The 28,000-nt window shown below is 32.2% G+C and overlaps 5 protein-coding genes across 9 annotated transcripts in view; 2 read left to right on the top strand and 3 right to left on the bottom strand.

Moving 5' to 3' along the window:
* Window positions 1-15: 15 nt before the first annotated feature.
* On the bottom strand, window positions 16-6,506 carry SerRS (Seryl-tRNA synthetase). The gene is made up of 4 exons (XM_023163090.2): window positions 6,091-6,506; window positions 5,661-6,038; window positions 955-1,227; window positions 16-690 (listed from the first exon to the last, which is right to left on the bottom strand). The coding sequence occupies exons 1-4, from the start codon at window positions 6,409-6,411 to the stop codon at window positions 160-162; spliced, it is 1,503 nt and encodes a 500-aa protein (XP_023018858.2). The 5' UTR covers window positions 6,412-6,506; the 3' UTR covers window positions 16-159.
* Window positions 6,507-14,128: 7,622 nt separating this feature from the next.
* Window positions 14,129-17,353, bottom strand: Orc4 (Origin recognition complex subunit 4). 2 transcript variants are annotated; one of them, XM_023160727.2, is made up of 6 exons: window positions 17,058-17,353; window positions 16,657-17,002; window positions 16,304-16,608; window positions 15,173-15,454; window positions 14,654-14,822; window positions 14,129-14,419 (listed from the first exon to the last, which is right to left on the bottom strand). In XM_023160727.2, the coding sequence occupies exons 1-5, from the start codon at window positions 17,241-17,243 to the stop codon at window positions 14,658-14,660; spliced, it is 1,284 nt and encodes a 427-aa protein (XP_023016495.1). In that variant the 5' UTR covers window positions 17,244-17,353; the 3' UTR covers window positions 14,129-14,419; window positions 14,654-14,657. The 2 variants fall into 2 exon arrangements, with proteins under 2 accessions (XP_023016495.1, XP_023016494.1); XM_023160726.2 differs by lacking the exon at window positions 14,129-14,419 and having other exon boundaries at window positions 14,594-14,822.
* A 2,779-nt stretch (window positions 17,354-20,132) lies between these two features.
* On the top strand, window positions 20,133-24,005 carry LOC111505846 (uncharacterized). 2 transcript variants are annotated; one of them, XM_023160729.2, is made up of 4 exons: window positions 20,146-20,700; window positions 20,758-20,882; window positions 20,937-21,011; window positions 23,574-24,005. In XM_023160729.2, the coding sequence occupies exons 1-4, from the start codon at window positions 20,433-20,435 to the stop codon at window positions 23,643-23,645; spliced, it is 540 nt and encodes a 179-aa protein (XP_023016497.1). In that variant the 5' UTR covers window positions 20,146-20,432; the 3' UTR covers window positions 23,646-24,005. The 2 variants fall into 2 exon arrangements, with proteins under 2 accessions (XP_023016498.1, XP_023016497.1); XM_023160730.2 differs by lacking the exon at window positions 20,937-21,011 and having other exon boundaries at window positions 20,133-20,700.
* An 851-nt stretch (window positions 24,006-24,856) lies between these two features.
* LOC111505847 (uncharacterized) lies at window positions 24,857-26,724 on the bottom strand. The gene is made up of 3 exons (XM_023160731.2): window positions 26,584-26,724; window positions 26,319-26,527; window positions 24,857-25,184 (listed from the first exon to the last, which is right to left on the bottom strand). The coding sequence occupies exons 1-3, from the start codon at window positions 26,585-26,587 to the stop codon at window positions 25,095-25,097; spliced, it is 303 nt and encodes a 100-aa protein (XP_023016499.1). The 5' UTR covers window positions 26,588-26,724; the 3' UTR covers window positions 24,857-25,094.
* Window positions 26,725-26,871: 147 nt separating this feature from the next.
* Window positions 26,872-28,000, top strand: part of LOC111505843 (disintegrin and metalloproteinase domain-containing protein 10 homolog) — a 29,366-nt gene continuing 28,237 nt past the window's right edge. For all 3 annotated transcript variants that reach the window (XM_074180805.1, XM_074180803.1, XM_023160724.2), the window contains exon 1: window positions 26,872-27,283. In XM_074180805.1, coding sequence (XP_074036906.1) covers window positions 27,135-27,283 — 149 coding nt within the window. In that variant the 5' untranslated portion in view covers window positions 26,872-27,134. The remainder of the gene's footprint in view (window positions 27,284-28,000) is intronic.

Here is a 28,000-nt window from a genome sequence, read left to right as displayed (position 1 = left end):
ATAAAAATTACCAAGTTTCTATAATTTATATTTTTAATAATAAATTATTTATAAAAAGTAAAAATCAAATGCGTTTGAACTTATCGAAAGCTAAAATTCCTCAAAAAGCAGATTATCAATGAAACTCCAGACCTGAAAACATTTTCCTCAAATCCATCATCATTCCTCACCTCCAGCTTTCTTCATTCCTTCTTTTTGCTTTTTAGCTTTCTTAGAATCCTTCTCAATATCAATGGGGGCAGGTTTAACGAATGGAATTTCATCCTGATATTCTTCAGGCATGAAAACTTTTAGAACGGCTGGTACTTTAATACCTGAATCTGTTTGATTATTTTCCAGAATAGCACAAATTACTCTTGTAGTTGCACACATCGTGGCATTCAACATATGTACAAAGTCTGTGGTAGCATTCATTTTCTTAGTTTGTCCATAACGTACCAATAAACGCCTTGCTTGGTACTCAAGACAATTACTACATGAAACCAACTCACGAAAAGCTCCAGAGCCTGGAAACCATGCCTCCAAATCAAGCTTTTTGGCTGCAGCATGATTCAATGCCCCCGAGACAATATTAACTACACGATATGGGATTTCAAGAAACTTATAGAACTCTTCTGCATTACCTATCATTTCGTCCATCATTTCCCAAGATTTGTTGTCGAATGGAGAAGTTAAACAAAACTGTTCGACCTATAAGAAAAAAATTATGATGAATCTCTCTATAAAAATTTGTTCGTATGATGACATATTTATTTTGTAGAAATTCATATTGATAATAGGATAAAGAAATTAACTATTGTCTGATTTCTACTAAGTTTTTTATTTGTTATAACTCTCAAAAATATTTCAACAATTTTCAAATACTATCCTTGAATTCCATTCATTCCAATGAAATCTAATTTACTGTTCGATATGAAGATATATTTTTAATCTCAAATACTTCAAGTAAAATACCTTTTCAAACTGATGAACTCTAAAAATTCCCCTAGTATCACGTCCATGAGATCCTACTTCTTGTCTGAAGCACGTTGAAAGTCCAGCATAACGAATAGGTAGAGAGTTCTCAGCAATCCACTCATCTCTATGAAATGCAGCAATTGGTTGTTCAGAGGTGGCGATGAGATACTTTTCCTCTATTTCTTTTTCGTCCCCCTTTTCACTACCCTTTCCAATTACTTTGTAAAGTTCTTCATCAAACTGAGATAGCTGGGCAACTTCTTGCATTATCTATAATATACATTTAACTGGTAATTTTTCAGTATGTAGCACACACAAAATTATAATTTTTTTAAAATTCATAACTTTTTGTCTGCTCATGTCATGAGTCTGATTTATTCAAGTAATAGTTTATTGAGATTTCACTAGACAGGTTACAAAACCACAACACATATTTGCTATATAATAGCTTTATGCGTTTTCATATGAAAATTAAGTATTCCTAAAATGAAAAATTGAACTTTCTATGTTTTTACCACTTGTAAATAACGTTCCTGTAGTTTCGTCTCTTAAGGACAGTTCAAACTTACACAATAAAAATGTCCTCATAGGACGAAACTGCAGTAACGTTAGTTACAAATAAATAAAAGTTTAATTTCTCATTGTAATCTCCTACTACGTAGTAACGGCGACCGCCATCAATTAATGTTCCTAAAATGTCTAGTAGAAATCTCAGAATGAAGTATTACATAATACGTATGGATTTTAATCAAGTATCAGTCAATTCTAGTCAGATTTACTTTCGGAAATACAAAATTTTGTTAATGTTAAAAAATACTTTGGGGTTCACTTTTGACAATGAGAATTCTCAAAATGGTATATTCTTATCATTATTTGCTGTGAATCTTGATTCCCTTATTATCCCTTACATGTTTGCATTATACAAAACTTTCTTCACCGGAACAATAATTCTCATTGATCATGACATGCTCAACCAGCGATGACATCTAGGCATGCACTAGCTGCCCATTTGCCTTTTGTTTGTAGATCTTTCCATGGACGCCTCCATCAATGCAAGGTATACAGTATACCAGATGTCAAGAAGAAAAAAAATAAATTTATTGGTCCTACACTGTTGTTTGCACATGTCAGATTTAGTAAAAAGATTTACAAACACATGTATTACATAGAGATGTACATTTAAAACGGCTCTGGTTTTGAATTTCTAAATAGAACACCCTGTATATTTCAATTTTTTTTTTTTTCGAGACAATTCTGGATCCAAATGTGACATTTTCGTAAGGTTTTATACATATTTCATTTTTCTAGAGTAAATTTTAATACTTTATGTAGGTGGTTATAATCGGAAGTAAAATAATCTAAGGACTTCAGGTGATGTCAAAAAATGATAATCGCAAAGTTTCAGGGATTAATATGAGATATAGAAATATGATAAGTAAGCAAAATTACATTTTCGGGACTAACACCTATTTTTCAACTGCATTTTCCAAAAAAACGAGAATTGGTTATTTTGATGAACTTCTGATACTTGTGCCTCTAAGAACTGTGGATGTTTGGAAATACATGCACAATTCAAAAGGAAGCATAATTTCAATAATTTCAAATTGAAAGTGTGGACAAAATCATGGCAGATCTAAAAAAATGCGATTTTCTTCATAAAAAAGCCAAGGAAATCAAACTACAATGTGACTGGGATAAATATAAAATAAGTCGTAATTTCGTTACCAAAAAGATACGAATTGAAACTAAAAAGTATTACGAATCAAAGATCGACGAAAATAAAGGAAACACTATGTGGAAAGCACTGAAAGATTTAGTAAAGGGAAATAGAAAACAAGAGTTCAACGGTATACAATTTGATAGTTTTCTTATAACAAATGAAGCAAAAGTAGCAGGATATTTCAATTCATTTTTCGTTCACAGTTTGAAAGATGTAACCGAAAGTATAGTACCAATAAATGATTATAATCATGTTCTCAGTTATATTATACCAACAAATGAGGGGAATTTGAAACATTGAATATGTGCGAGTTAAAAAAGATAATTTTTTCCCTCGAGAAAAATAATACAGATGACAATGGAACTAATCTGAATATAATCAAGTTAACATTTGAAATACTAGGAAATAGGTTTTTGAACTTGATAAATTTATCGTTAACCACTGGAACATTTCCTGACAGTTGGAAAATTGCTACCATCGTTCCCATTGAAAAAATTATAAACACCGTTTTAGGATCTGATTTTAGACCCATAAATACCCTGCCAATTTATGAGAAAATATTGAGTTACTTTTAATGAAATTGAATAAGTATGGACTAGATTAAAAAGTATTGAAATGGTTCACAAATTACCTCACATATCGGAAGCAGCTAGTTAAATATAATCAAGTGACATCCAGTACTTTAAATGTAATTTCTGGAGTCCCTCAAGGGTCAGTATTGGGTCCGCTGCTATTCTTGCTGTACATAAATGATATTTTGATACATGTTAAAAGGTGTAAGATAAAACTGTTTGCCGACGACACTATATTGTACTGTTCTGGGACAACTAATGAAATCTCAAGATTGTTTGAATGAGGAACTATTAAATATAAACGAGTGGTTATGTCACAACGCCCTCAAGTTGAATGTTAATAAAATAAAATGCATGTTAATAGGTAGCAAATATCATTTAAGACAACTGCAAGATAACAGCTGTAATTGAATCTTTATATTGATAATGTCATCATTGAAAGAGTAACAACTTTTAAATATCTGGGAGTGGTATTAGATCAAGAATTGAACCTTAATGCGCACTGTAGTTATATTCAGAAGAAAATAGCCATGAAAATTCATCTTTTATATAGATTGAAAAATGAAATAAGTGAATATGCAAAATTAACAATTTATAAATCAATAATAGCACCCCACTTTGACTATTGCAGTACATTACTCTATTTTGTGAGCAATGAAAATCTAAACAGACTACAGAAGCTTCAAAACAGATCCATGAGGGCAATATAAGGTTGTAATAAACACACATCTGTGGAATACATGTTGGAAATACTGTCTCATGTCTGCTAAACAAAGGATAACACTGAATATGCTAATATTTATATTTAATATTAAACACAATATGTTGCCAAGTTATCTGAGTGATCAGTTAACCTACACAAGTATTATTCATACACACTCCACTAGAAATAGAATAGGAAATTTTTATATCAACAGAAAATATATAGGTTGTGACTCGTTGTATAGTTCTGATCTGATTGCATTTAATAATTTGCCAAGTCATAATAAAAACTGTGATTCATTAAATATAAATATAATACAAATATTTCCTAATAAATTATTAACATTTAACTAGATAATACACAACATTAAAATGAACAGTTCAAAAATAACTTTACAAAACGCTCAAAGGTGCGAACTTCGTTCCTCCTTTTCATAAATGAGGATGTATGCATCTCCACTCACAAGCAATTTTGGTGAAATTGGTGACACTTGTGAATCATTGTATTCGTGCCACGTGCTATTAAAAGGATATCTGCAGAATGCTGTATAATGTCCGCTGTAGGTAGACCCACTGTGATTCTAAAGTGCATATAGATTATAGCGACACGGAGTCACATTATCTGCTGCATAATTGTTCATATCTAATCCATCTAGAGGAAATCCAAAGTTTCCTCTCTTGTGAAGAAATCCAAGCAGTATGATAAACTCAATTAGCTAGTTCTTTCAGGTATGGGAAGTGACAAATCCCAAAAAGGATCGAAGGTTGCAGATGAGTGTCCACAATGTGTGCACTTCATCGTGGATTTTAATTGACTAACAAAATTATCTACAATCTTATATGTACTCAAATAAATCAGCCATGACTTTTGTGCTTTTTCGCTGTCGCTCAATTTTTCATCAATCTCTGTTAAGGTTTTAGGTTTCTCAATAATTCTATTAACGTCATCATGTAAACCTTCTAAAAGATATCGAAGGAACTCCTTAGCGTCTTGATGCGCATGACCCATGAATCGAGGGGCAAAACTCTGGATCTGACTTTTTAAATTCATTCAAAAGAAAATGTAGTGAATATATTTCAACTAATTGTCATCAATAATTCGTCTTGTTTTCTAGTTTCTTGTTTTTAAAATGTGACTTGTCTCTAATTTTATATATATTTTTTATTGTTTTGTATTTTAGCAGTACAGAAGATCATTATTTGCCAATAAAGAGTAATAATAATAATAATAATATATTTTTCACAGGTATACTTAATACATAGCAAGGTCTTTCAACCCAATTGTGCAATAAAAAATACTTATTTTCGGTACACATCAGACTGTTTAAGAAAGAAACAAAGTTTTGTTATTTTTTACCTGACTACAAGTATTTTTGTCAATTAAAAGTTTTTTCATCATTTTCCTATCATTAGCTTTGTTCACTGTTTATTGTATAAGCTGTCCTGTAAGTGGGTTTTGTGCCAGTTCAAACAACTGAGTTCATTTTTCAATAGTGACTTCAATTGAAATCGTAAAATTGGTAAAAATAACATTAATTGTATTTATTTTGGTATTGAATAAACTACAATTATATTATTAATTTTTGAAAACCAGACAGCTAACCAAACATTGTTGAGAGTGCTCATTCACCAGAGATTAATTTCAACAAGCTAAATATTGATACACAAAGTTCAATGACCCATAAAAAAATTTAATTATCTTAATTTACCTCTTTCCTCATGAAGAATGGCGTGTATAATGGCTTATAACCTTTCTTATGCAATATTCTCAAAGATAATTGAATCAAAGCATGTTCTAGAAAAACTGCAGGTCCAGTTAAATAATATCCTCTTCCCCCAGAAACCACAGCTCCTCTTTCACCATCCATACCATCTATCATATGAATTAGGTCAACGTGGGAATATTTTTTTCGAGTTTCACAATTTCCAAAAGTTCTTTCAACTTTGTTATTGTCTTCATCATCGTCAACTGGCACTGAATCATGTAAATGGTTTCCCACTTCTCTGAGAGCATCATTTCGTTCTTTCTCAGTTTTACTCAGTTCGTGTTCATTTTGGACAACAGCATCATCGATTAAAGTACGAACCTGAAAAGTTTCAAAATGATATTTAGAAATATGAAAATAATATCCATTTTACCTTTTTTATTTGATTTACTGTCAGAGGTTGTAGTAATTCCAAAGTCAAATTCTCTAATTGTGATGGAATATTTCCAGGAATATCATCTGCTGGATCTCCTTGAGGTTCTTTTTTCTTCATCTTTTCACCAATAGCTTTGCTACACACATTTTTAAGTTTGTTCCAATTATCTGCCTTATGTCTCAACTGTCTCCATGTGGTGTCTTTATCCACAACTTTGTCGACTAATGTTACATCCTTAAAACGCTTCTTTTGGTTTTCCCTGATTTTGTCAGAGTTTCCTCCTTTATCGGTACGAAAAAGATCAAGATCTAAAACCATTTCAACTTATTTGAGAATTTTTCAGTATGCTGATGCAACAACCGGCATATGTGAAATCGAAAGAAAAACGTCACTATAACTTTGTCAAGGTTTCAGGTTATGTCCGAGAACCAAGAATGAATATACTGCTTGCGTCCACCAACAGTTAAAAGTCGCTTTACCGCTGAATATGGTATATAGACAGAAATTGCAAAATCCACTTGATTTGGATTTCTAGTTCTATAAGCAGTAATTTTCATGAATTCAAAATACGACATTATAGGTACTTCTGGACAGAAAAACAGTACTTTTTGAAAAATCGGGCGTTTTTCATTTATTTATCTGTTCAAGTGTTCACTTAGTGTTCAATCAAAAATAAAAATATTGAGAAATATCAAAGTATGAATATATGATCTGAATAAGGACAAACATTGGCACGGCTGTCAGAGGACAAGAGATCAATATGACAGTTTAATATTTATACAGCTACTTATGTGCCTGAAAGATGAATGTTTCATTTTGCCTTGGTTTAAAATTTTCAAGTTCCCCCCATGCCCCCTCACGGGTTGAGTGCCCTGAAGTAGAAGCTTCCCCCCCAGCTAGTTAGCGAAGAGAACCTACTACCCCACTCCATCCACCCCCGCTCTCCGAGCGGTCCTCAACTTACTGATGGGCACTTCAGCAAGACTGACATTTGACCTTTTTTGGTCGAAAGTCAGCCTTTGTGCTATTCTTTCGCGATCGGTAGTTTTCAAGTTCGTTTTGCGAGGTTGACATATAAATGAGGTGTTAAATGTAGTATTTAACTGGTCAACTTTAGATAATGCAATCCTGCTGGTCGATTGTACTTTTGACACTTGAACGTTTATGTACATGATAGTGTCACAGTAGAAAACGGTTAGCTACGGAAGCCCGGTCACGACATGCAATGCTACTGATACACTGGTACAGATATGTGACGTCACTTGTGAAACGTACAGAGATATTACGTCACTTGTGCAACGTACAGAGATATTGTCACATTGGTATGCGTAATTTGAAATATAATGAATGGCTGGTTTTCTATTACTTTTTTCTATCCATTTATATATGTTAATAGAATAGTAATTAATTTTGAATCAATGATTGTTAGCAATGCGGTGATTTCATAACAATTTAATCAAGAAATATTTCAGAGAGGGTTACACTCAGCCTGAAATCGTGTTTTTTTTGTTCTTTCACCATAACTTATGCATTTCTGTTAGGCAGTTACAAAGAATATTGAAAAATTTGAATCTGAAACGAAAAAATGTTGAAGAATCACCCATAGAGGATGTGGTTTTTGGGGTGTTAGAAGAAATTGAAGATGGTAGTGGAACCTGCCTAGGATACAAGTCGTTATGGAGGAGGTTAAGACTGGTATATGGTATCCAAGTGAAAAGGAATACTGTTTTGGAAATACTAAGGATAGCTGATCCGGAAGGTGTTGAGGTAAGGTCACGTAGGAGGCTAAAGCGACGTAAATACATAGTTCCAGGACCCAATTTTATATGGCACATGGATGGTTATGACAAACTGAAGCCATTTGGTTACGCAATCCATGGAGCTATAGATGGATTTTCCAGAAAAATATTGTGGCTACGAGTAGCTTCAAGTAATAACAATCCTAGGATAGGTAATAGTGTCATATATTACTTAGAAACAATTAAACAATTGTAAGTTGTGCTTACATTACTGAGAACAGATGAAGGAACAGAAAATATCATAGTTGGATCTTTGCAGAGTTATTTAAGGCATTATCACAATGATAATTTAGCAGTATTCAAGAGTCATATTGAAGGAAAGAGAATCTCCAACAAACTTGAATGTTTCTGGTCACAAATGCGATAACAGGGTATGAGTTCTTGGATAAGTTTTTTCAAAGATCTCAAACAGTATGAATTATGATGATAGTGACCAGCTAATTGTGGTAAGTCTCAGATACTGTTTTGGTTCTATTATTTGGGGTGAACTAGACCTTTTGGCGAAGGACTGGAACATATAAGGAAACAAAAAAAAACTTGCATGTGACTAGCCACAAATTATGTATGATGTTTCCTAGTGACATGATTTATGTTTGATTTTTATGGCTTACCTTAAACGAATAAATAATCTATACTGTACCTCCAATTTTTCTCATAAATTCAAACCTCTTTCGGATAATGAAAAAAATGCTTATATTGCCATTTGAAAAAATGAGTTTGTGGTTACCTCCAGTCAAGATAAGAGAATTATAGTACTATAGTAACCTAATAATTTGAAACCTGTATTTTCCAAACTATAGAAAAATGGGGGGGTTTACCCCATCTCATTACCCGTTACTCAAATTCAATGCTATTGAACAAGGGAACCAAGTCAAATCTTCTGTCTACCTTGTTTAGGATAGTAAATAAGAGATTTGTTTTATTCGCTATTATTATCATTTGTAATAATGTTTTAAATATATTTGTGTTCAAAATAACTTTTTTCCTTTGTGTTTGAGAGGCTTTTACAAGCATACCTTTTAACGTGGGTTGCAACGCAGGGAACCGGTGACCTTGCTGGGATTTGAACCCAATAAGGTATTATGGTTGAGAAGTGAATGATCCATCATTACTGCCCATGGTATATGTTTGTAAAAATTAATTTCTTTCAATTGTATGACATGTGATAGTTATTCAGTCAAATATTAAATAAATTGGTTAACAACCATGTATTGACATAAATAATACATAGGTAAGTGCAAGTAGACTTTTTCTGGATTACCTATCTAGAAAACAAAGAAAATTAATTATCTGCATGTGTTTGAGTCACGACGTTTCAACAGTAACATATACTGTCTTAATCAAGTGTGTAAATTCACTTGATAGATGCAGAAAATTTTCTTTGTTTTCTAGACAATGGAAGACTCGAAAAATTGTACTCGTACTGATACATTGTCAACTACTTTCAAAAGCACATAGGTAAGTATTAAGAAATTATTAAGTGACAGTTGCTACTCAAAAACGTACCAGAACTACTGAATGTTTTTCATATGGCACAGTCGGTTTTCTACTAATATTTTTTTACGAAAAAGTCTACTATTGATTGGCCTATTGCACCGTTTTTAAACGTGTGCTTCTGTAGGGGGGTCGCGCAAGGATAAAAAAAATTAATAAATTATATAAAGATAGATTTATTAAGAATATGTTAACAAAAAGTATATACTGGTAAACATTTGTACATATTAATACAAACAAATTAACAAAAAACTAAAGCCTACGTCTACTTGTCACTCCTAATGCGAAGATTGCGCTTGTTTTCGAATAATCAATTTTTCCCATCGTGGTTCCGTGTTTGCTACATTGAGAATTAGGTCATTTTCTAAATTTAAGCGATTTCTTTGCTTGCTTTTTATTTTGGCCATTGATGAAAATATCAACTTGCACAAATAAGAGGTGGCAAATGGAATCAAACACCTCAAGGCCTCAGTTGTTAATTCCGGGTATTCTGTTTTTCCTTTTAACCAAAAGCTATCCAAATTGGCAGACTTGAATTTTAAGTGTAACATCCCTTCGGCAGATAACTCCAGCAGATTTTCTTTGAGTTTAGTTGTTGAATTCACTTCATTTATAGCTGCAGTCAAAAATGGATTCAAGATCCACCTTTGCTCAAGGTTTTCCGATTGCACAGGAAAGTAATGACATAATTCTTCTTTCAAATTATCCAACACCGTTTTCATACCAGGATATACTCCTTGATGTTTATCTCACATCCAACTTCTTCAATATAAGACTGTGTCAATTTTCTTTGTAAAGCCATGTATTTAGTCTTTTGCAGTGATGACATTTTCATCTCGCCCTTGAAGACTTTTATTTAAGCTATTTGTATGGTCAAATACGCCAAAAAGAAAAGCTAATATCAAAAGAAAATCCAAGTCACAAATAAATTCAGAGTATTCCGACTTGGTCTGCTGTAAATATATTAAAAGTTCAGCTCGGAGTTCCATAACTCTGATGGTCAATACTACAACCACCTAACCTCTGTATGGTAAAGTAAATTTTGGTGGAATACCCCCATGTCTTCACAAATAATCCGAAACAATCGTATCTGCAACGCTTTTCTTTCAATTGAATTTACAATTTTTAAAATAATATTTAGAACTTGACTGTATTCCTGTGGCAAGGTTTTGACCGCAAGAGCTTGGCGATGAAGAGAGCAATGCATCTAAGAAGCGTTTGCCATTTGTTCTTTCAATCTAGAAATAAAGCCACTTTTTGCACCAGTCATAGCTTTTGCGCCATCACTACAAATAGCAATGCATTTTTCTTCCCAATTGATATTCATATCTTGCGTAGCTTCAAGGAACATGTTATGCAAGCACTGACCTGTAGTGTTTGAGGGAAAATAGTATTTCTTCCATTAATTTTTCATTGGATCCAAAACGCAGAAAAGCGACAAACTGCGCACAACCCGAAATATCCGTAGATTCATCAAATTGCAAGGACACAAAAGTACTTTTTTTTATTTTTTCTACATCAGTCGCCATATCGCTTATCCTGCGTTGAATGGTATTGTCAGAGAGAGGTATACTTTTGAGCTTTTCTACTTCTTGTTTGCCAAACATAATTTCGGCTTTATCTAAAGCAGCCGGTAAAATCAAACTTTCGGCAATTGTGTGGAGTTTTCCTGTTTTAGCCACACGAAAAGCTACTCGATAACTAGCAAGCAACGCTTTTTCATTTAGGTAGGGCATTTGTACTATAGCAGTTTTTTGATGTTGAAGAACTTTTAATTTTCTCTCAAAAAATTCCATGGGTTTATATTTTTCATTTGGATGTTTTGTGTTGAGATGGCGTGCTTACTTCGATGGCTTCATGCTTTCTCCCGATAAAGTTTCAAAGCAAATAACGCACTGCGGTTTATCACAGTAAACCCGAATTTCAAATAATTGTCATCACAAAGACAATTTTTTTTGGTTGATGGTTCTGTTGGTCCTTTTTGGAATTTATCCATTTTCAATTATTACAAATCACTTCAACTAAATACGTGAAAAACGGAAAACAATGATTTGCGCACGCTAAACAACTGAACGGCTGACAATCACGCGTGTCACTTCCTTCATACCCCGCGATGCCCTCGGCAGCGCTCGTTACGTCCCGTTTCTCGGTCGGACGGCCAGCATCGGCCTTGGTCGTTCGTACCTATGCGTGTAAATTGCGTTAGTTATCAATTGGCGACTTTTTCGATGTGAAAGATTATTTTTACGTACTTTATTATGTATTTATATGCTAATTATTAAAACGCATCAAAATGTTGTATGGAGTGAATATTTGTTACATAAAATAAAAACATACATAAAAAAGGGTCGGGGAGTCGCATACTATTTTTTCTTACTAAGGAGGTCGTGTCACGGAAAAGGTTGAAAAACACTTATTCCAACTTATTCCAACCCGCCTAGAATCTGGCGGGTTGGAATAACAATAATGGCATATCAGATCTAAAATAGATTCAACAGCTTTATTGGAGAGATTCGTAACCATTCTCCCCCGAATCACAGCTCATAAATTATTGTGGCTGCAATGAAAGCATATTCATAATTATTTATAATAGTTTAAATGAAAAATGTGGATGGTTCTTGAATAAATCGGTACAGCCCAGCACATAACCAATATATTTTCTGTGAAATGAAACAAAACTCATCCTGATATTGTAGAGTAATAAAAGAATTTCAGAAAGAATTTATTGTTTCTAACAGAGCACAGAACAAACGCGTTCCTTCTTCTAATGTTTTTAGTGGATTGGCACTGGAAAATAATATTTTCAATAGTTCTTCAATGAGTGAATCATATACATAAGTGGCTTTTGTGAAAAAGTTTCTTCCAAATAATTAATTTCTGTTTCTTCCACATCTTTTCCATAGTCAATTGTATCAAATAGCTGGGGAATATCATACATAATTTGTGGTTTGTCACATGGAAGTTCTATATTTTTTTGTTTCCTTATGGTATGTGTGTTTCATTCTTTCACCAAAAGCTCTAGTTCACCTTGAATAATAGAACCAAAACAGTTTATGTGACTTTCCACAATTAGCTGATAACTTTCAACATAGTTCATGCTGTCTTTGAGATCTTTGAAAAAACTTATTCAATAACTTATACCCTGTCGTCGCATTTGTGACCAGAATCATTCAATTTTTTGTTTCGAAGTACTCTTTCCTTATGTTGTTATGACTGTTGAATCCTGCTAAATTGTCATTGTGATAATACCTTAAATAGTTCTACAAAGATCCAACTATGCTATTTTCTGTTCCTTTGTCTGTTCTCATCAATGTTGGCACAACTTTCAATTGTCTAATTGTTTCTAAGTAATATGACGCTATTATCCTAGGATTGTTATTACTTGAAGCTACTCGTAACCACAATATTTTTCTGGAAAATCCATCTATAGCTCCGTGGATTGCGTAACCAAATTGCTTCAGTTTGTCATAACCATCCATGTGCCATATAAAATTGGGTCCTGGAACTATATATGTATTTATACATTTATAGTTCCAGGACGTATGGAATACATCACATATGCATGGAGTTACCAACAGGAGACAACTGCACATTCGTAGTTTCAGTTAGAAGACCTCACATTCTTAGGTAACATCCAACATGACCACGTATGAAGCTATAGCTCCCTGGGTGACCTCCGAGTCCGGAACGTAAATAATCTCAGATAATAGCGAAACATGTGATATATTTTTCAAATAAAGTTTATGGAGATCAAATCGTGAGGTGTATTTTTCGAAATATCGAAAATATGATAATGAAATTATATGACACGCGTTTCATTCCCATTCAACAGTAAAAAATTATTACGATTTTGCGCTTAGAAATTACGACGCGAAGTTAGCTACGCAAAAAGGTTAATATTCATGTTGGAAGCAATGACCGGTGATAAAATTAACGTAAAAATGGTATTTTCGGGGAATTTCTTGATTGGCAACACTGATATTTGACGTATTATGTTATAAAAGAAGACGTGTAAAATGTTAACTGAAAACAATAAACACATTGATAGTTTAAATTGTTACAAATTGCATTGCAGGAACAGCATAAAAAATACTGAATTGAAATTTCAGATTTCAAAAAAAAACGTAGAACTTTCAAAAAAATGGTTGACTGCTTTTGGAGTATATGTTGATGAAAGTACTTTGAGCACTTCAGACATAAATGAAAGTGTATGTTTAAAAGTGGTTGACAATATGACAATGTATATTTTACATTTCATTCAAGCAGATGAACGAAAACTGTCAAAGAGAATTCCCAAACTATTTTAGCTTTCTGAATTTGCTGGCGAGTTATATTTTCAATGAATTGAATGTAAAGTCACTTGAACCACCTCAAATTTTCTCTCCCAGTGACGAAATTTTATATTATTTTGAGGACACTGATATTGTTATAGAAGTAAGTACACAAAAATATATTTTGGTTGAAGAAAAAATTGCTCAACCCAATTTCAACCATAAACTGAATTCAAAGTCAGGACGGCACTATCAAGATTATACTTACTATTTTAATGGAAATGCAGATGTAAAAAATCTGCAAGCTGCATATCACCATCTTGACTTGGAAAATACTCTACTGAAAAATATTTTTCTGAATGAAGTGTTGTTGATACTTCTGTCTTCAGTTCCGACTATTTCAAGTCACAGGCCAAGTTATTCAACAAACAGTTTATGATTAAGCATTTCAACATAAAATATCAAAAAGTATAATTTTAAGAATATTTAATTTCTGGCTGAATGTGGTTTATAATTACATAATTCAAATACTCATTGGTGACACATTTTTGCAACCAATGTTTTCCCAGCAAATATTTCAGGAATGTTTCATATAATTGTGTTGGGGATATCAGCTGCGGAATCATGGGTGGGGTAGGGTAATGTCTTTCACTGACTCGGATGATGACTTTTTCTCCAGCTTACCATCTGGTTTAAAGAAAGTTTAAAGAAAAAAATCACTAGAAATATTTTCAGATATGTTCTTAAAAGCAGCTGAAGTGTAATCCAACACCTGAGAGTCAGTCGACTTTTTTTTTCATTCCTACATGGCACAATGTCGTGAAACATTCCTGGAGGTAACAACTGGGAATGAATGACTATCAAAAATCTGTTACTAGCCCCCAGGATATATAATGAATATGATTTGTAGTAGCAGTAGAAGGTAAAAAAATGAAATTTGTTTTCATACATATTTTATTGAAATAATAAATATGAAATAAAATTGTTTACCAGTTTCCATTCAAGCTAGAGAACTGTTTGCCCATTGAATAACTTCTGTTGGCAATCCAGAAGATTTTTTCACAGCCTCAGAGATCTGGTGCGGGGTTACTAGTAATTTAAAAAACTGATATTCTTTCTGCATTTTAGTCCCACTACCACTCATCATGGAAATTAACTCAAGATTCTGAAAAATATGTATAAAACATTTGTAATCGTCACTCACTTAAAAAATCAAATTTTTTTTTTTTCACATTTAAGAATCAAATGAATTCAAAATTCAATGCTTCAGTGGAGAAGTTTTTAATATAACTATCTTTAGGTGACACCACATATTTTGACATTTCTATGTTCTTTGGTAATTTTATAATTAAATTTCATTATTTTTATTATGTAACTTTACTATACCTTTAAAGCTGATGAATGATTTTTTTCAATTCATACAAAAATCAATGTTTTTTTTATAGTACTAATTCTATCATAGAGTTATTAATAATGTTGTTCATCTTCAACAATAACGAATATCAAAATACTTACTTGAATATGTTCAAAAGCTTTCATTATCACTGGTCTGGGCATAGACTGGATACTTGAATTAGCGTTTGCAAACTTGATGTATCGTGTTAAAATCATTTCAAAATTCATGGGTTGATTTTCATATATCTCATCATGGTGTTTCATAGCAATTACAAGGCATAACTCCACAACATTCAAATCTTGTAGTATTTGAATCATATCATCTTTTTCCAACATATCCATTTGATCTTGGAACACCTTCAAAGATAACTTATCCTCATCCAGACGAAAGATGATGTTGATCTGAAATTTAATATGACATTGACCACATTAACTTGGCATCTTGAAGAAGAACACCTTATTGTGAGATTTTCACTGAACAGTTCACAAAACGGCAACATATGTTCATACAGAATGAACATGCCTGAGAGAGCTATTGTATAGTTAAACACCTATTACAGTTTAGTAAACTGTTCAGTGAAAATCTCACAATAAAGTATCACTTCAATATATTATAGATTTTTATCAAGTGTTGGTCAATTCCTTCACATAACTTAATGAAGGATTACTAACAACTGATGTTACTAAAACTAATATTAATGCCTAAAATGTTTTGGCATAATAAAACCAGACTAAAACCTACTTTGAACGATGTAATAATATGATGACAAGACAATTCCCTCAGAAAGTGAAATTTCCTTCAAAATGATGCCTAATTAAACAAGATTAGTCTTCGCTACCTTCTTGACGTAATGAATCCCAATTTCCAGCAAAACACTTGATACAGTTATCCAATGTGCAAAGTATATTTATTTCTGACTAGAATGGATAGGACTTAAGCACTCATGGTTTAATAAAAAACCGAAGTCAGTAAAATATGAAAAGTACAGTTAAATTAACATATTTTTGATTTACCTTGACCCTCTCTCTACCAGCACATACATAAATATTATAATTGGGTGACAAAAACATCAAAAAATTATGAATTATAACCACTCAATACCATATAACCACTTGATAGCATAAAACCACAGGAGATATTTGGGTACTAGAATTTCAAAGGACGAAAAACCATATCTTTCTGCATAAAATCATAGTAGAAAATTTTAAATAAAAACATTCAATAGTTTGTAACTAATTCTAAAATGTTACCAGAATGTGTCTTAGGGTTCTTTCACTTATATCTATTTCTGATAGCCTCTGCATCAAACTTTTGAACTTCTTATCGTTCAGGAGAGATTTAATGTCAGCATTCCATTGCTTTTTTACAGCCATACTTATTTTTACATCTGATTTCTCAGGTATAAGCAAATATTGTTCTAATTTACTGAGCATGTGTTCTAAATCAGATTGTTCTTCATTCTCAATTCCAGGAAAAAGAAATATTTGTCTATGAGAAAATCTAGATTTAACACGTTTCTCTAACAACTCTATAACATCCAAACGGCAAGTAATACCTGGAAAATTCTGGCAATGAAAAATTCCTTTCTGACTAATTCACTTACCTAATACACATATAGGAGCTTGTGCAGACTGTGAAACATCAAATAAGTTATAAAGGAGAGTTTGATTGTGGTGGGAACAAAACAAGTCAAATTCTTCTAGAATAAAAATGACACTTTTTGATGTGTGTTTTTGACCAGTTCGAAGGCAAGCCAATAAAAAAGCCATGTTCTCAGCAAAGCTACCAAATACTTTTCCATCTACCACATTTTCCAAATTCATCTGAGAGGTGATACTTCTCAAAGCTAGGCGGTCATCAGTATGTACTAAACCATGCAGTTTGACTGTGATAGAATTCCTTGAAAATTCATCATCATTTTGCAGTTCAGATAGTACATCTTTTAGTAACTACAAAATAGTTGTTTTCATGTTTTTGTGTATGAATTTGTTGATTAGGACTCACAGTTGTTTTTCCTGAACCTCTTGGGCCTATTAATAAGGCAGAATTTGATTCTCCATTCTGAACAACCCTCAGTAACAATTCAAAAACTTGACATCTTTCTTCTTTGTGGCCATTAAAATTCCTATTATTTATAATTGCATTTTTTATGTAATTTCTTAGTTCCACAATTTTTTTTTCTGATTTCATTTTCTTTCATATATATTATACATCTACAACTATCTCACAATTGCCTAAAACTAACAAATCAGAATCATGAGTTATTGGTAAAGTTAGGTTCACCTTTTTAGTAGTGTGAAGTTGGCTGCTAATGTTAACTGCTAAAATTTCCGAATACTCCCGAACGTTCAGTAGCGTACGTAGTAAAGATCAATATTTTTTATGTCATATAAACTTGTGAAATTTCACAAGATAGCTTTTTGCATATTCCACTTTAATAATATTTTTATTGAACACTTAGATTAGAGTGTTAATGTTTACACATCAAAATGAACATGTGAAACAAAATTAATTGTCAGTGATTAGGGTTACTATATTGACTGATTTCTTCCATATCTATTTAAGATCCTTATAAACTGCACAAAATTTGTCAACAGAAATATATAGAGAACTGTGAGATAACAATAGTAGGAAGTAACCACTCTGAAATAATCGCTTGGAAAACTTGATGAAGTTGAGTGCTTTGTCACATATAATTCAGTTTTTAATATATTCCGCACAAAATTTAGCAATGGAAATGTATAGAGACTTATGAAATAACAATAGTACAAAGTAATAACTCTAAAATAATAGCTTGCAGATTAAGTTTTCAGGGTGGAAAAAATTATTAAAGTTGACTGTTGTGTCACTTATAACTCAGTTTTTTATGTACTTTGAAGAAAATTTAGCAAACTATATAAAAAATCATGAAATAATAATAGTATCGAAAGCAACAACATAACCCAAGAGGTATTGCTCGATCAGGCTCGCATCAATAATTCATTCTGGCCATGGCGCAATACTATTTTCAAGTGGGTTTTTGCTAGTAGCCTTGTCGTCCGGTCGTCCATATATCACATCCTAATATAAATTCATCATTAAAAAAAAACAACGAACAAAACTGCTAATCCGAAAGCCAATCATTATAATATCATTGTTTTGCATCTAATGAGAGGACAAGAAACTTGCCAAAAAATATACTTTCTAAAAGGCCTCCTTCATCCCTCACAGCCTTACCCTAGTCATACATAATATACCCTTGAAATAAATAACATTCCAAAATCGCAAATCTGCAAACTAATCACTATCAAACCGCCATTTGGCATTCATTCAAAATTGATATAAATATTCCGTCTGTTTAATGGGAAGCCAAACAGTATGTACTTTTTGATAAAGCTTTGCTGAAAGGCCTCCTCCCCTCGCAACCTTACCCTAGCCACACATATGTATAATAACCTTGGAATAAAGAGTATTCCAAAAATCACAAATCCGCAAACCAAAATTCCGCTTATTCAATGAAAAGACAAAGACTTGTCAAAATATATACTTTTTGACAAGCCAATGCTAGAAAGCCTTCCCCTCTCCCAGCCTTACCCTAGCCACACATACCTACTGCATAATGTCACTCACCAATACTTTCACTCACATCCAATATATACAGAGGGTCGATTTAAATATTAAGATGCGAGTGGAATTGTTAATGTTATTTCATGGTTCTCTATATATTTCCGTTACTAAATTTTGTGTAGAGTATATAAAAATCTGAATTATATGTGACTAAGCAGTGAAATGTAATAATATTTCTACCCTGTAAATTAGTTTTTCAAGCGATTATTTCAGAGTGGTTGCTTTCTACTATTTTTATTTATCATTCTCTATATATGTCCAATACTAAATTTTGTGTATATAAGAAACTGAATTAAATGTGACAAAGCAGTCAATTTTATTAATTTTTTCCAGCCCGTTAACTAATTTTGCAACAGATTTTTTCAGAGGGGTTGCTTTCTACTATTGTTATTTCATGATTCTCTATATTTTTCGTTGTTAAATTTAAGCAGAAATTTCACAAGTTTATACATGACATGAAAAGTATCAATTAAGTTTTGCACCTATGTGAAGTTGGCTGCCAGACCCAGCTGCTAAATTTTCCGAACTCTACCGAACGACCAGTGGCGTGTATCCGTACTATCAGCGAAATGGATATTGTCGTATGCATGGAATTGTGGAATAACTTTGTTATCATAGTGGCCCAATCTAACCCTTTCGTGAAAATAATTCCTTGCTTACGACACGTTTGGATCTAACACTGCGAAAAACAAATTTTCTAAAAAATTTTTTTTGATAACTTTTGCAAACGACTGCTCGGACGAAATATAGTAGAAAGTGTTTATAGTAACCAAGTCTAACCCTCCTCGTGAAAATTATTCCTTGTGAAATTATTCTACTGGGTCTTACACTGCGAAAAAGAAATTTTCTAACAAAATTTTTTGATAACTTTTGCAAACGACTGCTCGGACTAAATATAGTAGAAAGTGTTTATAGTGACCCAGTCTAACCTCGCAGTCGTTTGCAAAAGTTATCAAAAAAATTTTTTTAGAAAATTCCTTTTTCGCAGTGTAAGACCCAGTAGAATAATTTCACAAGGAATAATTTTCATGTGGAGGGTTAGACTGGGTCACTATAAACACTTTCTACTATATTTCGTCCGAGCAGTCGTTTGCAAAAGTTATCAAAAAAATTTGTTTTTCGCAGTGTAAGACCCAAACGCGTCGTAAGCAAGGAATTATTTTCACGGAAGGGTTACATTGGGTCACTATGATAACAAAGTTATTCCACAATTCCATGCATAATGAAGCAGTTTTATATTTCAATTACTGTACACGTCGATTTTCTGCAACAAATATCAATTATGAGTTTTTATATATTCCTATACGACACTATTCATTTCGCTGATAGTACGGATACACGCCACTGGTCGTTCGGTAGAGTTCGGAAAATTTAGCAGCTGGGTCTGGCAGCCAACTTCACATAGGTAAGTTTTGCTACGTACGCCACTGATCGTTCGAAAGTATTCGGAAATTTTGGCAGCTTACGTTAGCACCCAACTTCACACTGCTAATTGTTTGAATATTTCCTCAGAAAAAACATTACTTTTTGTTGGACAACAAAAAATTATGTGACACACCATATCTAAATATCTTCATCCTTTTTTAGTTGTTGTTAATCTTCTCTCGTCAAAGGACAGCCCATATTATGACGTTACTGGATCAAAGTTACCGCTTTCAAATGTCCCTTCTGATAGTGTATTATTCTGTGACCTAACTTTTCTTAACCTATCTTTTCCATATTAACATATAAATAAACAATCTTGTTAACAAATTGAAAAATCATGAATCAGTCATGGTTAAAATCAAAAAGAAGGAAAAATATTCAAATTTCAAAAACATAAACGGCCATCATTTGAAACTGTATATTGACTACAAACCTATATCATTGAAAGTCGTAGTTTTAAATTCAACCAAAGCCCTATATAAAGAGTGTACAGCATTAGGACTATTCCTTGGACTGGATATAGTATTTTTAGGTCTATCTGCTGAGCCCCTCAATATTATTGTAGTTTTATGTATATTTTTATTATGCTACAGAATATGCATTACAGCCATGGAAGGTGAGTTCATTCTGAGTCATAATTGTTTGCATTCATAACAACATTTTTTCTTTCTAGAAAATCTAGTCATTATTAAAGGCTTAGGAATCCACATAAAAACTAAGTATATTGTTGGTTCGAGAACGCTTTTCATTCCTCAAGAAAAAGTACAAAATATTTTCATCAATGAAGTCATTCTTAAAGTAAGTTATTATTTCACTGTAGAATTGCAGATTGTTCAAGTTGCTCTCTTTTAGAATAAAGTTGTTTTTATGCTCACTCTTTTGAGCAGTGATGAAAATACCAAAGAACTCTTGATTCCCTTATTCGTGGTAAGTTCAGATATACTTATTTTTCTGTTGAGAAGCTTAAATGTATACATACATATCAGGTGACAATTTGAAAAGTTGCAATGACTATATCTGAGCAACCGAATAAAATATAAGAAATCGCTGAAAATAACTTCCATAATAGGGAGAGGGAAACAAAATGATGTGATAGCTAACTTGTTTTCACTTACCACCTCGCCCCCAGCCACCTCAACTTTATATTCTTAAATGGCGTAATGAAAATCATATATATTTATTCCATCCTGTATCTATATTTATTCTAGAAATAACAGTTGTCACTATCTGGCATAGTATTGTCATGTTGTATTTTGTTGATTGAAGCCAATTTTTAGTTCAATCTATAACACCCTTCGATGTTGTAAATTTTGTTTTGTTGAATAAAACACTATTTATTTCAATTGAAATTTTATTTTCTATTATTAATGTAAGAAATGTTTAAAATCATATTTATAACTTATAACCATCGAAGCATTAATATTAAGACTCTTATAAACACTTTTCACCTGTATTATTTTTGTTTATTTGTACCTGAAAAAATTTGACTCAGTTGATGAGTGAATGTAACAAAAAAGGGGTGTTGAAATATTCGTTTTTGAAGAGGTATTTTTGTGTCACATTTTTTACTTCAAGGCGGGAAATGCTACTCTTATTATTAATACAATTGATTTTTATTTTGATACTTTGTACACGAGAAACAGACTTTTTATCGTCAATAATGGCGTACAACACAGCTGAACGTTAGGAAATGATTTTTATTTAAGGTAGAGAAGATCAGTATTTGTTAACAATAACTAAAAGTATTTAACCAGGGACACCCGGAGAGAAATGAAAGTTACGTGTACATTCGCCAACTAGTAGCAAAATTTGAAGAACTCATACTGTCACAAATAAAAAAAAGATTAACCACTATTACTGGACGAAACAAAACAAATTAAAGTACCTGGACTGTTTGCAATGAATCATACTTTATTGATTCGTCAGGCAGCTACAGTAACCGTATCATCCCGCGAATCTATAAGAAAAGTACTTGAATTACATACATTTCATCTATATAAAAATGCAAATCCTTCAAAAACTTGGTGACGATGACCCCTACAGAAGAATTGAATTTTCTGAAATTATGACAACTAAAATTATTGCAGAACCTCAGCTCATCAAAAATATTTGATAAATTGATGGATGTAGCCGTTACTACGTGGTAGGAAATCACAATAAAGAAAAAATAATGAAAATTTCTATGTTTCTTACCCCTTTTATTTGTAACTAACGTTACTGCAGTTTCGTCCTATGCGGATATTTTCAAACTTATTCAATAAACTTTTGTTTGAAAATGTCCTATACGGACATTTTCAAACTTAATCAATAAACTTTTGTTTGAAACTCATGAAAAACGTCAACAGTGTCAATACAAATGACATGAATGTTTTCAATGAAAAGATATACTCTGTGTCGAAGATAAGAAGTGGCAAAAATGGGCAAATTGGCCATTTCAGAGTTTATTTGAATTACTTTTTGAAATTTAGGAAATTCCAATTAGTTCCGGATACATTAGAAAAGAACCAAAAGTTGCGAATTTCGTTAAACTTTTTCTTTGGTTATTCAAAAATATATTAAAAATCGAAAAAAACGCCATCATTGCCTCATTTTGAACTGTACAAAATGGCTTTCACAGATTTTTAATTCAATGTTTCGTCTCTGAGAAGCCTTACATCCAATTTTAATTTTTTAAATGGACCAAAAAAAGACTCCCTTTCTGGTGACAACTTTACTGATGTATCACCATAATTGTTCCACTCATAAATTTCAAAACATTTAAATAAGTTGTTTCCAAGACAATTGAGGGTCTATCGTTAATCCAAGGAACCTTGTTCCCGAAAAGTTGAATTCCATTGCCCCCCTTCAAAGTTATTGAACCACCAAAGATATTTTTGATACATTCACTATCACTTTTCTAAATATTTCCAGCAATATTTCCTACCTCTATTTGTATGCCAAACATTTATCAAAGAGTTACTATTGATAGAAAACTTCAGTTGTGAATGTGTATTTAGATAATTCAACTAAGTTCTTGCATGCTTTTGAAATATTTGAAACAAGTGGAACCAAATCTATTCCAGCACACTGTAGCACATAATTTGTTAGTTCACCAAGCTCTAGTTTTATTTGCATTGTTAAATAGACCATTGGCATATGTATTCATTACTGAAAAAATATTTATGAGAGATTAAGCTTCTTATGATGTCTTCAGTTGTCAATGGTCCTTCCAAGTGATTTTCTTTAGTTTTCTGATTGACTCGGATTGGCACTCCTCAGGAGTGCCTAGAAGATGACAGTACGACCAGCTGTCGAAAGTGCTCGATTTAATATATATATATATATATATATATATATATATATATATATATATATATATATATATATATATATATATATATATATATATATATATATATATATATATATAGAGTCTCTGGAAATAAACTGATTTGATTTGAGGTGTTTATTCAGCTTCATTGATTATACTTTAATTACTTTTTTTTTCAGGAGACACTACCACGATTGGGAATGTTGACTGTGGTGTATAGTTTTACGAGAAAGTTTATTCAAGAATGTTGAGTGGTATTTTCAAATATGTTATATAATTTCAGACTCAATTTTAAAATAGAATTTATCAATTGTAGATCATTTTTCATTATAAAATTTATGTTTTTGAAAAAACTCTAGAGAATGGTTCAATTTGGTATTTGATTGTGATGTAGAAATCACAGATTCTTTAATTCAACTATTTACTATACCTTTAAGGATATTACCATAAATAATTTAACTTCCACACTTATTTTCCATGAAGGGAGTTAGAAAAATCTATCAACACTTTCGTCACTCCAGAACTGTTTTGGCTTCATAAGGAAACAAAAGTGTTTTTGTAGGATTTATTTTATGCCATGAATTAAAAATAAATCAAAAATATGGAATTAGCACGATAGTTTTTATTTTTGACAAACATAAGTTTCTTCATTACTTTATTTTGGGGTTTGAAAATTTGTTAGAACGGTTAGTCATAATTTGAAAACTGTTGGTTTATCTTTCAGGAGTTAAATAATCCACAACATTAATAAAGAAATAATTAAAAATTTATAAAAAGATTTGTCTAATTTCGACAAACATAAAATATTGACTTACACACTGTTAAATGTTTTTATTGTTCACAAATTAGGTAGGTTTCTTACATGTATACAAAATACAAAAAAGTTCAAACCCAGTACATTATTAATTGAGATTATCGATATAATAATTTAAACTTTCAATCCTCATCTTAATTTGTTATTGCACACAAAAACAGATTTCTTCACGGCAACACAACATAGAATAGTTGTTACATCAAAAAGCGAGAATGACAAGATAGAGCTTTGAAAATTATAGACAGTGTCATGTGCCAATCTTTTAAGATTAGTGATCTGTTCTTGCATTGAACATATTTATTGAATCAAAAAAAGAATATGAAAACAAAGTTCGTTCTCTACCGACAATGAAAATTAAAACTACTGTGTGACAGGACTATTATCTAAATGTTATTTGTGAAGGTTCTCAAAAGAGTTTTTTTGGCATGCCAAAACCGAAAAAACTTTTTAAAATATGAAAGGAAATTACTGAATATCCAGAAATATTCTTTGAATGAATTTCAGATAGACATTCAAGAATATATAAGTTGTTCCTTTCAGTTTTCTTTCTGTTTCAATAGTTGCTTGATTTCAATTAATGAAAAAGCCATAAATGGCAGGCCATCTTCTGGGTCTTCAAAAAAGTTATAACTATTAGAAAATTAGGAAAACAGCAAATTTTGTATATTTGACAGTTTTAAGTAATTTTTAAGTGATATGAAAGAAAAACTAGTAACATTCTCATTTCAAGTCAATATAAATAAGACAATTCACAATATTGATGATTTATGACTGAGATGGTAAATATATCAGATAGTTCAATAATATTCAAACTGGACACCAATCTTCTGTTGAAGGAGAGGTCGGTCAATTTTGAACAACTCTTGAATGTTTAAGACTCATTTCCTCAGATTTCATCAATTATTTTTGAAGTTGGGTTGTTCTTCATCTTCATGAGGGTATTAAGCATGCGGCTTTGTTCATATAGTTGGGCATCCTGAAAAAAAATAAAATAACTGTTGATATTCGAAAATATTTTAGAAGTGAGAACTGATACTTCCAATTATTATTAGGCTGCTTAAAAAGTTTTGTCTGTTTTAATGTCATGTGTTTTTGTAGCTTCATATCTTAATAAAAATTTATTCTTCTCTGTCACAGTATATACTGATCAATAGAGAATATTTGAACTCTATACATTGCTGTTCCACAAACTAGCATGGGTTGACGAAAGAATCGGGCGCCAGCTCCCATGCAGTTTGTGATGGGCAAAAACGTATTGGAAGGGTCAAAGGGCTCGAAAAGTGGGTGCCCCACGATTTGAACTATTGACAAAAATTGTCACGTTTCAAGGTCTGTTATTTATTGCTTTAGCGGAACCAAAACAATCCTTGTGAGGTATGTGATCTGTTTATAGTGTAAACTGTCTTCCATATAGATAATGGTGGAATTTTGTAACTTCAAACACGATTCCTAAAGCTTCCTAATCTATAGTAGAATATCAGGAGTTGGGGAATTTGTGGAATAAGACTAACCCAATACCCTTCGAACTCGCAACACTTGTGACTACTACTGGCAATTCATAATTGAAATGTACCAAAGTATCTGATGAAATAAGGATATACTTCAATTCATGGAATAATTTTTCAACTGTCTACTTGAATGTTGAGTTGTTTTTCAAATGTCTGTATAATGGAACGCAAATAACATGTAAATTTTAGTATAAAACGTCCATAAGTTATCGATCCCAAGAAAGATCTGAGTTCACTTATATTTGTAGGACTTGATATACACTTATAACTTCATTGCGTTCTGATTACGGATGTAATCCTTCTGCATCAATTCTGTAACCCAAAAATGTTACACAGATTTGTAACCATCTACACTTCGATTGTTGTGTGCAAACTCCTTCTAACTGTAATCTTTCTAAAACTTGTCTTAGTCGTACCCTATGTAAATCCTTATTGGGTGCAGTTATCAAAATATCATCCAAAAAGCACACTGTTTTGTCAATATCTGCTAGAAGTTGGTCAATTAAGTTTTGGAATAAAGATGGTGCAAAATTTACCCCGAAACCTCGGATTGCAAAGAGGTATGATATACATCATACCTGGTTGCAATTTTAATGACTTACATAGTATGCAGTGTTCATTTCTTTCAATAAATTGTCAGGAATTTCACAATGTAGCTCCTCGTTTTCCAACTGAACATTTACACTTTTCAGGTTTTTCAATAAGTGTACTGTCATACGGCGATAGATGTCAGTTATTTTACTTGGAACTTCCTTCCTGAGTAGAATTAAATTATTAATTAAACAATAATTCACGTATTCTGCAGACTCATCTGAAATCAAATACTATTTTATGGAAAGTAACACAAATTTAAAGTATTTTTCATACCCATTACTTATTACAATAACGTTTACTCAACAATGAAATATGAAATGTATATCATAACGACATTACATATATTTTCAAAGAAAATATTCAAACAGTACTAACAGTGTTGCCAGTGTTCAGTGGGTTGTTGTTATCATTTACATATATGACATCACTGAGTCATCATTATGTACCCATTTTAGACAATAATGAATTGAAATCGTATTTGCCAAAAAAAATATTGACGATTTATTCAGGACCGCTGTACAAGGAATTGAAATTTTCGTAATAAAAATATGTAACACGTAAAACTTCCTGACGTTGAATTTGACGTTTAAGTGTATCAGTGACGTAATGCCAAAACGTGGATATCTCCATTTTTTCAGTTGTTAGGGCTAGTTCATGTTGGAACGAACACCGCATAAAAAGTGCAATTTAAAATGGCGTCGTGTTTATCGTAAAAAAGTTGAATTTTTTTTAGTTTTTTTGCGATTTCCGCTTGCGATTAGAGAATTGATAGTTCAATTGAAACCGGTCCCTATAATAAATTACCATGAAACCCATTGCCTAAGATGGTTTTAGAAGTGAGAGACACACTCAAAAAAAGTCAAAATTTGATTGCACCGACTTTGAACAGGAGTCTACTGGTTTCTAAAATATACGGATTACCAAAAATTTACAAATCTGGCAAGTCAGTGCGACCATTTGCCTCCGCCGCGCCGTAAGTTTGTCTACTTGCTTTGAATTCAGTTGAGTTCATGAATGAATTTGAAGACGTAAAGTTGCGAGATGGAAAGATTTCAGTATCATTTGATGTATTGTCGTTGTTTCACAGTGTTCCTATACAAAAAACTATTGAATATTTGAAGGATCTTCTTTTGTGAGGCTCCCCATTATTTCCGCCCTTGGCTTTACTGTAAGGCTTTTGGATAGAAATAAAAATATTTCACAAGTAATTTTTATGTTATTAGGCCCTTTCTCGTGATACTAGGTAAGTTTTTTCGCATTAGTCTATTCCAGATTTGTCAGTTCTGTCTGAAGCTATTCGCTTTCTCTGCTTTGGGAATGACCGACTACTCAATATGGAAATACTAATACTTATTAGTGGGAACAAAATTACCTGTCAAAATCGGCCAATAGTGAGACAGGAATTACCTTAAATTTTTTGAGAAATCTTATATTTTGATCTACAAACTCAAATTACCCTTTTATCAATACTGAAATACATATTTTTCTTTCACGTCTATTTTCAGTTTCTTTTGTTTTTTGAATATTTTACAAATTGTCCTTACTCAGTGATGGATTTACGCCTAAGCACGTGAGGTCCGGGCCTAGGGCGGTATGATTTGAGGGGCGGCAACATTTTTGAATTACCAAAATTTTAGAGACAAAAAAAGTAAAGATAGTGTCCTTTGACAATGCGTTTAAATTAATTTTC

Source organism: Leptinotarsa decemlineata, unplaced genomic scaffold, assembly GCF_025532065.1.
Source record: "Leptinotarsa decemlineata unplaced genomic scaffold, Ldec_3_MD MMD2_tig00026299_RagTag_RagTag, whole genome shotgun sequence".
In the NCBI taxonomy this organism is placed as follows: domain Eukaryota; kingdom Metazoa; phylum Arthropoda; class Insecta; order Coleoptera; family Chrysomelidae; genus Leptinotarsa; species Leptinotarsa decemlineata.
This window is presented reverse-complemented; position numbering and strand designations above follow the sequence as displayed.